At 34.7% G+C, this 13,082-nt stretch overlaps 1 protein-coding gene across 1 annotated transcript; it reads right to left on the bottom strand.

Annotated features, from left to right (window-relative positions):
* Nucleotides 1-3,846: 3,846 nt before the first annotated feature.
* Nucleotides 3,847-10,317, bottom strand: LOC129261840 (flavin-containing monooxygenase 5-like). Its single transcript, XM_054899875.2, has 5 exons — nucleotides 10,112-10,317; nucleotides 9,386-9,663; nucleotides 7,285-7,427; nucleotides 5,350-5,480; nucleotides 3,847-4,669 (listed from the first exon to the last, which is right to left on the bottom strand). The coding sequence occupies exons 1-5, from the start codon at nucleotides 10,315-10,317 to the stop codon at nucleotides 3,847-3,849; spliced, it is 1,581 nt and encodes a 526-aa protein (XP_054755850.2).
* Nucleotides 10,318-13,082: the final 2,765 nt, after the last annotated feature.

The raw sequence follows: 13,082 nt of genomic DNA on the forward strand, positions 1-13,082 counted from the left end.
CTGATCGCGGATGGTTTCCGGAAGACGCGGAAGGGTTTAGGAAGGGCGGGACATCATCAGGACATCGTTAGGACAAGGTCCCGAAGGTATCAGGAATTCAATATCCGCGTCGAAATTTTGGTCGATACCAAAATTTGGATGCGGACAAATTTTGATTTCCCGAACACCAGGAAGGGTTTAGGACAGCGTGCGGACACTCCCAGAAATGTCCGGACAGGTTGCGGAAGGGTCGCGGATTGCAATTATTACATTCCGCGCCTTGTCCTGACGCTGTCCTGGCCCTAGTGGAAAAGGGGTATGAGAGACTAGAAATCTCTTTTTCGAACTTCTATTAACAAGTCAATCGCAACTTTTTTTTTACTAAAAAGCTGTGACTTTGCCTCATGTAGAATGGTAATTGCTAGATGTTATAATAATCCCCTTTATGGCTTGTGATGTTTTCTATTGTAGTAATTTTCATTTTTATTTTCACACATTATGATGATGTTGGGCTGATACTTATTTACAGATGGGCAATTCCATAAAATGATCAACCCTTTTGTACGTCCGACCCTCATTTTTCTCAAGTTTTACTTCACTTCATAAACTGACCAAGTCATGGTCCTTTGATAACATTAACTGTCAAAACAGTGAGAGGGGTATGATTGAATGGATATGAATTCGTTACCGTGTGAAAGGGCGGTGAGGCTTTACACTCAAACCATTATACCCGCCCTTTCACATGGTAAAAAAGAATCGTAATTTGAATGATGAGTCCAATGAAAAATAGTTTTCAATATTTTTTTCTGAATTCTTGGTAATGCCCATTTTTTGTTAATAAAAACGGTGTAAGTATATAAAATCATACAATATACAATGAAAATGACATTCAATATGCTTCAAAAGTGCAATTTTAAAACAAATCAGTTAAAATGACTAACCAGTAAACAACAATCTACAACAATTGGTTTCTATCTAACAATTTTTCTGGATTCTTGGTAATGCCCGTTTTTTCTTATAAAATGGTGTTAATATATAAGATCATACAATATACAATGAAAATGATATTCAATATGCTTCAAAAATGCACTTTTAAAACAAATCATAAAATGACTAAACAGTAAACAACAATCTACAATTAATTTTTATACCGTATCTAATATTTTTCTGAATTCTTGGCAATGCTACATTTTTCTTATAAAATGGTGTAATTATATAAGATCATACAATATACAATGAAAATGATATTCAATATGCTTCAAAAATGCACTTTTAAAACAATTCAGTTAAAATGACTAAACAGTAAACAACAATCAACAACAATTAATTTCTATCTAATAATTTTCCTGAATTCTTGGTAATGCCCGTTTTTTCTTATAAAAGGTGTGAATATATAAGATCATACAATTTACAATGAAAATTATATTCAATATGCTTCAAAAATGCAATTTTAAAACAATGAGTTAAAATGACTAAACAATAAACAACAATTTCTATCGAATAATTTACTGAATTCTTGGTAATGCCCGTTTTTTCTTATAAAATGGTGAAAATATATAAGATCATACAATAAACAATGAAAATTATATTCAATATGCTTCAAAAATGCACTTTTAAAAAATGAGTTATAATGACTAAACAGTAAACAACAATCTACAACAAGTAATTTGTATCTAATAATTATTCTGAATTATTGGTAATGCCCGTTTTTTCTTATAAAATGGTGTTAATATATAAGATCATACTATATACAATGAAAATGATATTCAATATGCTTCAAAAATGTACTTTTAAAACAAATCATAAAATGACTAAACAGTAAACAACAATCTACAATTAATTTTTATACCGTATCTAATATTTTTCTGAATTCTTGGCAATGCTACATTTTTCTTATAAAATGGTGTAATTATATAAGATCATACAATATACAATGAAAATGATATTCAATATGCTTCAAAAATGCACTTTTAAAACAATTCAGTTAAAATGACTAAACAGTAAACAACAATCAACAACAATTAATTTCTATCTAATAATTTTCCTGAATTCTTGGTAATGCCCGTTTTTTCTTATAAAAGGTGTGAATATATAAGATCATACAATTTACAATGAAAATTATATTCAATATGCTTCAAAAATGCAATTTTAAAACAATGAGTTAAAATGACTAAACAATAAACAACAATTTCTATCGAATAATTTACTGAATTCTTGGTAATGCCCGTTTTTTCTTATAAAATGGTGAAAATATATAAGATCATACAATAAACAATGAAAATTATATTCAATATGCTTCAAAAATGCACTTTTAAAAAATGAGTTATAATGACTAAACAGTAAACAACAATCTACAACAAGTAATTTGTATCTAATAATTATTCTGAATTATTGGTAATGCCCGTTTTTTCTTATAAAATGGTGTTAATATATAAGATCATACTATATACAATGAAAATGATATTCAATATGCTTCAAAAATGTACTTTTAAAACAAATCATAAAATGACTAATCAGTAAACAACAATCTACAATTAATTTTTATACCGCATCTAATATTTTTCTGAATTCTTGGCAATGCTATTTTTTTCTTATAAAATGGTGTAAATATATAAGATCATACAATATACAATGAAAATGATATTCAATATGCTTCAAAAATGCACTTTTAAAACAATTCAGTAAAAATGACTAGACAGTAAACAACAACCTGCAACAATTAATTTATATCTAATAATTTTTCTGAACTCTTGGTAATGCCCTTTTTTGATGGTGTAAATATATAAGATCATACAATATACAATCAAAATGATATTCAATATGCTTCAAAAATGCACTTTTAAAACAATGAGTTAAAATTACTTAACATTAGACAACCTACAACAATTAATTTCTATCTAATAATTTTCCTGAATTCTTGGTAATGCCCGTTTTTTCTTATAAAAGGTGTGAATATATAAGATCATACAATATACAATGAAAATTATATTCAATATGCTTCAAAAATGTACTTTTAAAACAAATTAGTAAAAATTACTAACCAGTAAACAACAATCTACAAGTAATTTGTATCTAATAATTGTTCTGAATTCTTGGTAATGCCCTTTTTAAAATGAAATTAAATGAAATATAAGATCATACAATACGCTTCAAAAATGCACTTCAAAACAAATCAGTTCAGATGAGCAGGTGAGCTGACTGTTATTTTAGTCATGTTAACATTTATAGTCGTAGTTTACTAGAATAAGGTCATTTATGACTAGAAAATAAGAAAGAAATATCACTATACATAATATCAGTTGAAGAGAGTTGACTACATTGACTATCATTAGTGAACTGGATGGACCTGATAATAATGATAATATGAATTTATATTGCGCCGTCTGTCTGGAAAAAAAAATCTATTCCGAGGCGCATTGTTGTTATTATTATTATAACCCCAGCTTTTAGCTCAAGCAGCCTTCAAGCGCTCTGCGCATTTCAAGGAATTAATCTTGCTGGGTACTCATTCACCTCACCTGGGTTGAATGCAGCACAATGTGGGTAAATTCCTTGCTGAAGGAAAACACACCATGGCTGGGATTCGAACCCATTTCCCTCTGATTGAGAGACGAGAGTCCTAACCACTAGACCACTGCGCTCCCACCCCGTTCAGAGTAATTTATTCTCCCTTAAGTATTGAGTTTAGGAAGTCGGTCAGATAAGCCAGCCGGCAGAAATAATTAGGACCATTTAAAAAAACGACCGTTTTTTAAGTGGGGGCTAATCATGCAAAATATGACAATCAGATCGTAATATGTTTTTTTTACACACTATAGGAAAAAAGTCAGTCTCTCCCCCCCCCCCCCCTGAGGAGGAAAAAGAGGCTTATTGCCAAATAATGTAAACAGAAACAAGAAAAACAATGAAATATATCAACCAACTGTTGACATGATAGAAAAAACTTTCCTTCTGAGGTATCTGGAGCCTATTGGACTGTAAAGGTTTACCGACTCTCTCTGAGATTGTCATGATGGCATTTCTGGCACCACTCCACTGACCTGGTCCAACTAGACGGTACTGATAGGGTGTAAATGGACCGGAAACGCACTTCATAGCTAGGATTGGATCACGGAGCAACATCTTCCCAAAATCTGGCTTCACCCCAAACTCAATTGCAACATCATCCATGTACTTGATGAAATCCACTTGGAGTGTATGGCGCTGGGAGGAGATGAAACGTTTGGACATAGCTTTTTCTTTACTCACCATGTCGGCTTTCATCGCCTCTGTAGAGGGTAGCTTTGCAAGACCTTTAAAGACTCGTGCTGCCCATCTAGCTTGTAACTCTGATATGGGAATAACAGAACCCGCAGGTTTGATGTATCCCACGAAAGCGATGGTAGCATGTTGGAGGTTCATTGGGAACACGTACTTGTAGAGTGGAAGCTTGTTCTTCTCTACCGTCACCACCGAATCTTGAAGAAAGGGAAATTTAAAGACGTACCCAGTTGCAAGGATAACAGCATCCAGATCTTCGATGGTTCCATCCTTGAACACGACACCAGTTGGTGTGAAGCGTTTTACATCTGGCTTGATAATGACCGATCCATTAGCAATGCAAGTAGGGAGAACCTCGTTTATTGTTACTTGTTGGCCCAGCACTGAGTGATCGGGTCGGATACCAAGAAAATTGTGATCCACTCTTTTCCTATAAAAACAAATACATCATTGGAAATATAGCATAGTAATTAACATGGAGAATGCATGTATTGACAAACATCGTTGCAATCTTGTAAATTAAGGACCTTTTTAGAGTAGTACGCAAATTCATACTTAAGTGTCCCCCTGTTTGTAGGTTTTGAAATAAGCCAAATTATTTGTTATCATACTCGTACTGAGGGATATACCGTATAGGGACATAAATTAATAGCGTAATTCGCTGCAAAGCACGATCGATCCTAGCTTTAAAATATGCAGTGCCTTTTAAATTCAGGGATAATTTAGTTTCCAACACTAAAATGAGTAATAAATGGTAAGTGTGAAATCTTAAAAGCGCCCATGCTCTGTCATCTTGTACGAAATTACCGGTACAAAACCTTTTTTTTAGGCCAGTTTTATTTTCATAAATCGACAACACCGGCAGTCTGCATTTTGTGCGAAAAAAATTAGGAGATGGGCATGATATCATTCTAGCGTTGAAATCCCCGAGGGTCTTTGTCAGATCTCCTATTCCTGTAGTTTACTATGCACAAAGACATACCTTTTGAGCAACTCCAGTCTTTTCAGCTAGATCGAACGACAACGTAAATTTGTATTGGACAGACGATATCATAATAAATTGCCTCCGGCCATTGCTGGTCAAAGAATTTTAAAAAATATATAACTTACTCCACAAAAGCCCTGATTCCCCTTTCCTTCACTGGATGGGGAAGGAGATCCAACAGTCTATAATGGAAAAATATATCTCCATTTCCAAAACGGGAGACTATCCACATCCCTATACGTGCACTCAAATAAACCTGAAAATGGGAAGAGAGTGGAAGAGAGAGGGCCAAGGGAGGGGGAGAGAGGTTGGGGGCCGGGGGGTGGGACATTATGAATATATAAATATATTCTGCGATGCACACTCTATTTTTCCTCTTCCCACAGTGAAGTCCAAAGTGTAGTCCTACTAGAACTTTATAACTTTCGGAATACTGCTTATTATATTGTACGAGAGCGAAAGTTTTGTATTATAAATATTTACTCCCATTAAAAAGAGTAACATGATTCGAAGTCGAATTCTTTTCGCGCACTCTGAAATCATCCTTCTTAGCCCCTAACTGTTAGAAACAGGAGGAGATGGAGAAAGAAAAAAATACACGATGAAAAGAATATGTTCATATTCATGTTTTTATATATGACATAATCTATTCAAAAATTGCCCATTCCCGTAACGAAGTGCAAGGCGTATGCCCTACGATCAAGAAAGTTCATCTGCGTTGGTTGAAAATAAGGAAAAGTTTAACTTATGCTCACAACACACAAAGAAAACTCAAAGAATTACCTCGAAATGTGCCGTGTTTATTTTACCACCCTTTCATATTTGTTTCCTTCGAGGCTCAGTATAAAAGAATTAAGCACATGATCCCGTGTTATATTTCGCATATTTTCATTATTCATGATAAAAATATGCAAACTATAACACGGGCTCATGTGCTTGATTCTTTTATACTGTTCAAAACTTGAAAATAACACGGATTTCATTTTAACTTTCGAATTCGAATTCAAATTCGATTTATTTCCCAAAGAATAAAACATTTATAACAAACAATTATGATACTAATCATTGTCATATAAAAATTATATGCAATGACAGAAATGATAATAAACATGTAAAGAAATTTACATATTATGGTATATTTTTGTAGACAATTTAAATGACATAAAATGTGGAAATGGTAAGGTAAAGGACGGTAACTATGGAACGGAAATCAATATGTAGTTCCTTGTTTACAATTGGCCCGGACGATTGGTAATCGTCTGATCGTAGTTCCATGTGTTTGGGAAAGTAACATTCCAAGATAGAGGCTATACTCTGAAGGATTGTTTATCATTAATAATCCAACGCTTACCAGGGGATTCTTTCTAATATTCCAGGGGCCCGTCTTACAAAAAGTCACGATTGATCCAATCAATCGTAACTCTATGGAAATCCATCAGTGTCATAATTTTTTTCTACAGGAAATTTGCACAATGTCCTTTTTAAACAAAGAGAAGCACAGTGAAGTTTTAAGAAAACAATTAATGCATGAATATACATCATAGCTAGAAAATATTTTGAACATGCATAAGACATGTTGACTTTGTTGGCCGTCCATAGTTGCGAATGATCGGATCAATCGCAACTCTTTGTAAGACGGGGCCCAGATATACATGACACACAGCGTGTAGAGATCGTTTATCTCTTAATGCTATTGAGTTAATTATGCATGTGCGTAAGTTTGCAGATTGAAGGCATGGCCTTTGTCTTTGACAGCTGATGTCCTGTATCAAAATAGGCCTTTATGATTCAGATTTAGAGCGGTAAACATTGAGAAGCAGACGATTTTTGTGCAATAAAATGTGTTATTATTCGAGCCGCAATGGGATCAATGTAAACAAATATTAAGAGAATATCATTCAGATGACAATGACAGTCACACATTAGTGAACTTATTCAATCCATCTTTTTGTAGGTCCATTGTTTTGGTTGGCTGGATGGGCTTGCATTGGTTGGTTGGGCTTGTTATGGTTAGTCGGTTGGGCTTGAACATTTATCATAATATAAATAGGCCTACTCACCTCTGATGCATGTTGGCTCAATTCCACTGCAGCATCACAACCAGAGTTACCCACTCCAATTATCAAGACGCGCTTGTTCTCAAAATTTCCGGGTGTCGAGTAATCATGCGTGTGAAGAACTCGACCCTTGAACTCGTTTATTCCTTGAATATGATTATCAAAACACAAACCATAAAAATGATATGTTATACCATATTGTGTATATTATACTTATGGCGTGTTTCTCAAAAAGATTTAATTGTGATTTAAGTGTGATTTAAGTCATACTTAAGTGCCGACGTGACATACGCATAGCCGCAACTATGTGTGTCTTCGTCCTCTGAGTATGAATAAAGTGATACGTTTTTAAAGGACAAGTCCACCCCAACAAAAACGTGATTTGAATAAAAAGAGAAAAAATCAACCAGCATAACACTGAAAATTTCATCAAAATCAGATGTAAAATAAGAAAGTTATGACATTTTAAAGTTAAGCTTATTTCTAACAAAATAGTTATGTGAACGAGCCAGTTACATCCAAATGAGAGAGTCGATGATGTCACTCACTCACTATTTCTTTTGTTTTTTATTATATGAAATATGAAATATTTTGATTTTCTCGTCATTGTCATGTGAAATGAAGTTTCATTCCTCCCTGAACACGTGGAATTCCATTATTTTAACATTTTGTGCTTCAGGCAAGGAGGTCCTAATCGTCAAATCCGTAAAAATTGAAATATTGTATAATTCAAACAATAAAAAACAAAAGAAATAGTGAGTGAGTGATGTCATCGACTCTCTCATTTGGATGTAACTGGCTCGTTCATACAACTATTTTGTTAAAAATAAGCGAAACTTTGAAATGTCATAACTTTCTTATTTTACATCCGATTTTGATGAAATTTTCAGCATTGTGCTCGTCTGATTTTTCTCTATTGATTCAAATCAACATTTTTCTGAGGTGGACTTGACCTTTAATATACCAAGCATTACTGGGAATTTAAGTGCGACTTCAAGTCACACTTAAATCGTTTTGAGACACGCACCCCCAGTTGATCAGTAGCGGGGTGACACTTTGGGGAAATTGACTTCAAGTTTATCATGTTATATTGATGTTAGGGTGGGTGACTGACCCCGGACTGAGTCCATCTCTCGATGTGTTTTAAAGCTAGCGTCACATCGGCTTCAGTCCTGCAATTGGTTAGTGTGGACTTAAGCCGACTTGACCATTGAACTAGAAATAACTAACTAATCGTGAAAGAGCAATAAAAATGTTTACATCAAAATTCATGTACAAGAGAATAGTGATCTGGAGGCAGCTTCAAATTGCAGGTGTGAAGGCAGCCGCAAAGCCGGCATCGCAGCTGGCTTCCAACCCGACGCATGTGTATCGATCAGGGGCCTTAGATCTGTTTCTGTTAAAGTAACTCCTGAGTAACTCCGCAAAGCAGCTTTCCGCCGCATCAACGCCAAGACATACCCAATGACATAGGAAACATTGTAGGTCAGCTTAGAAGCCGCCTTTATGACCTGCAATTATTTGCAGCCTCCTCGATATCATCATCCCCTTTTACACATGGTCTAAGGCCTGCAATGTCTACACTGACGCTGGTTTCACGTTGTCTATTCACGTGACACGAGTCACATGACGTTCATGTCAACATGTTGTTCTTGCACCATGTGCACAGTTTGTTATTATACCTATATTTATTGTTCGCTATTTCTGTGGTCAAGCCAGTCTTGGTGTTACACGTACCAACTACGGGAGTGAAGCCGACGTGATGCCGGCTTCTAGTCACATTTACAGAGTTGGACTCAGTCCGAGCCGGCGTATATTGTATGACACATAAGTCACCACCCTACCTTAATCAGTCATAGCTAGAGGCTAGAGGCTAGAGGCGTTTAGTTTAAATGGAGAACGTATAGCCGAGCTGGGATTTAAAATTTACAACCTTGCAATCAATTGAGTCCAATGCTCTAACCACTAAATCACGCGACCTTTGCAAATATGGATTGTGTGTTATAGTTCGTTCAATACAATTAGCACGGGTAACATTAATTGTTTGAGAAAATAGTTGAAAATTACATCACCCAGAGGCAAATATTTTACATCACCCTCTCACCTACAAACTCTGGGATATATGGTGTAGAGTATTGTCCTGTGCATACAAGAACAGCGTCGTAGATTTCAGTAACGGACCTGTTGCAAGCATCTTGATGATTTGTTGTAACTTTCCATCGGCCCGTTTCTTTGTAGTCATCCCCAAAAACGACAGAGTCCACTTTAGTGTGAAAGTGAATGTACTTCCGGAGATGAAATCGGTCACAGAAGAGTTGAAGGTACTTGAACATTAGTTTATTGTGCATGAAGTTTGGGAAGTCGTCTGGAATGGGGAAGTCACTGGATTGAAGGTACAGAATCGAAGAAAAATTATGAATTAGCGTAATATTAAAACGGCTTAAGCTAAATCAAGTCAAGCAATTTTCCAGAGCACTGATACAATGTTGGGATGAACAATCAACATTCATATTAATTCAGACCATTATGATAATAAACATGCGAGGGAAACAACTGAGTGGAAAATGGCTCCACATGGCGTCGCCAGGGATGCATGTCTAGAGCCCAGGAATTCCGATAAAGCAGAAGCTAGGAATTAAGAGCATTTTAATTACATTTTTAAACAGTTTTATGTTCTTACATTGACAGGACCCCAATTACTGACGACGGTATTTGTAACTCTTCACTCCTCATTCTAGAACATTTCGAAATGTTCTCGATGAGAGTTAAAGGTCGGAAAATGATTTGGGCCTTAGGCAAATAAAGTGATGTAAGTCGTATCAAACCTCACCTGTAACATGTGATCTCTTTGCAAGTGTTGATTACTGTCGACTTGAAAACACTAGCGTGATCATGCCGCTCCTCTCGATAGCACCATAAGCCTCCAATATCACCCGATTTCTCGAAGCACACTGGTTCGAGACCCTCGTCCAGACAACACTTAATGGCAGCCAGCCCATTAGCTCCAGCACCGATAATTGCAACCCTTTTAGCCATTTTTGGCATAGACCTACAGTCTTGTGGTTAGCGAAATCTATGATGGAGTTAAAAGAAAAGAAAAAAATATCCGGAACTTATTTCTAAATTTATATATGTCCATCCCAAAAGAAGCGTTTGAACTGTTTGCGTGTGTGTGTGTGTGAGGGTGTGTGGGTGGGTGTGCGAGTGTGTGTGAGGAAGTATGTTTTTTTTTTTTTTTTTTTTTTTTTTTTTCTTCGATTGAAAGACCTTCACTTGTCTTTTAGGTTTTTTTTTTTTTTTTCTTTTTCTTTTTGTGAAAGAGGGAAAGAAAATCGTTAAAGATGTTTACAATGACTGATTACAATACTCAAAGCTGAAGCAAAGAACTATAAAAGTATGACAGCAAGTCATCAATAGAAAATTATAGAAATCGAGGAATGGATGGAATGGAATAAAATGTTTACTAAAAGAGTTGTTTTGACATCAAGTCATTTCTAGAAAGAAATTGATGAAAAGATAGAGAAAGGGTTTAACTGATAAAAAAAATCACTTCAGGCTGAAAATTTTACCTCTTACTTTTCTGTTGCTGTGGGTTTTTTTTTTCTTTTTTTTCTTACTTTTGTGTTTTTTTATGGCTTAGCTGTATAAAATGTATAAAATGTTGACCTGGGTACAGTGTAACTTGCAGTTGTAAGTGGTAAAGAAGGGAATGGTGGATGAAGGAAAGATGAAATGATAAGAAACAGAAGGAGAATGCATTCAGAGTCTTCAAAAGGAAAGTCTTTCGCTTTTCTTTTCCTTTTTTTTTTGTGTGGATAAAATAACTTCAAAAATGTGTAAAATGCTTGAATTTGGTATAAAAATTTAAACAAATAATAATAATAAACATTCAGCTGCAAGTAATTAGAAAGAAATGATGGGAAGGGGAAGAAAAGATAGGATGGAAATCAGACAATGACTCTTCCTATTGAAACTCCTTCTTTTTCTTTTTTCTGGTCGTTTGATGATGATATGTAAAGCTGAAGCAAATAAAAGTATCTGACAGCAAGTAAAGGAAACTTTTGGAAATCAAGGAAAGGACGGAATGAGATTTAACAAAGGGAAGATAGTTATTTTTGTTGTTGTTGAAGTCTGAAAAATGATTCCTCACTTTTCAGTTAGCTTTTTTCTGTAATGTTTTAAACGACAGTTATGAATAAGTCAGGAGAATATAGTTAATTTGGGCAATGGATTTAATTGAAACAGAGTAAGAAGACAGAAAATCCTTCCCTCTCCTCTCGCTGGTATTTAAAATGTATAAGCTGTATATTGAGTATAGGATTATGGAAATGTGGACTTGGATACAGAGTATCTAAAAGAAAGTGATGCAAAATATAATAAGACATTTAAAAGCAAGTATTTTAGAAGGAAGTAATAGAAAGGAAAAGATGAAGAGAGTGTGACATGTAATGAAACATAGGGGAATGTAGATTCTGTAAACGGATAATCCCTCTTTTCTTTTCTTTTTTATTTTCGATATCTGTAAAAGGTATATACAAAATGGCTGATTTGGGGTTCTTTTAAAGCTGAAGCAAATAGGAAGGTATTATAAAGAATTCGTGAAAAGAAAAATTGTATAAAGGATGGGAAGGAAATGAAACAATAAAAACTTTCTTTCAGATTGGACGTCCTTCTTCATGTTCTTCACTTTGAAAAGAAGGGTTAACGACATGAAGCAGAGTTGGAAGAGTTTTTTTTTTTTTTTTTTCCTGTTTGGTTTTTGTTTTGTCAATGATGAGCATATGTATGTTAAATCATTTTGAGTACAATGCTGGTTTTGGGACAAGTAATTTTAAATGTGAACTCTGGCGTGTCTTTAAAATGTATGTTTGTTAAGGATTGCTTGGTATCCCTCATTTTGTTGAGGTTTGAGGATGGACGAAAGGTTTTGCACATAACGATATTACAGATAATGCTGTCGTATTTAATCAGATGTAACAGGTGCAAAGTCCGGTAAATTATTTTATTTGTGAGGTTCTCATGCATCTGATTGAGAATATCAATGGGAAATTAGAATGTAGTTTCCCCGTTGGTGTCTCTTTTTTTATATTCATTTTCTATGCATTTCTACAAGGTGCAATTACAATGAAGACAGAATGTTGGAAAAGCTTAGAGATGGAAGATTTCATTCTCCTCTCCTTTATTATTTGTTTTCCTTTATTTTCTTTTTATATTGGATCATCTTTGTTAGCGTTTGATGATTTGCAAGCATTACTACTTTTCTTTATTTTGTTCGTAAAGGGTTATTATGTTTTACTTGGAAAATATTTCCTAACGAATTTGTTGAATGTGAATTGGAAGGGAGCTCTCTCTATGTTTAAGGCTATTTTTAAGTATGTGTGTTCTTTACATGGGTCTGTGCTTTTTGATGAATAGTGTAATTGTGTTTCGATTGGCATGTACTTGGTGTTGGGTGTATGCGTGTGTCTGTAAATGGGAGTGTCTTTGGTGTGGTCCAGTGAATGTGAGTGATTGTTGTTTGAAGCGTGGTTATGCCTGTTCACATTTAAATCTGTTACTTGGTCAGTTTCATTTGCATATTTTTCGGGATAGGGTGTTTAGGCTTCAATAGTAGGTCGTATTTTACTTTATTAACTTTAAATGTCAGAGGGCTAAGAGATAGAATTAAAAGGAAGAACATTTTTGAATTTTGCAGAGATAAAGGCAGTAACATAGTATTTTTACAGGAAACATATAGTACGGTAGAGGTGGAAGAAAAATGGAAATCAGAGTGGAGTGGTCAAATACTGTTCAGTCACGGA

This window comes from Lytechinus pictus, chromosome 5, assembly GCF_037042905.1.
Source record: "Lytechinus pictus isolate F3 Inbred chromosome 5, Lp3.0, whole genome shotgun sequence".
NCBI lineage: Eukaryota > Metazoa > Echinodermata > Echinoidea > Temnopleuroida > Toxopneustidae > Lytechinus > Lytechinus pictus.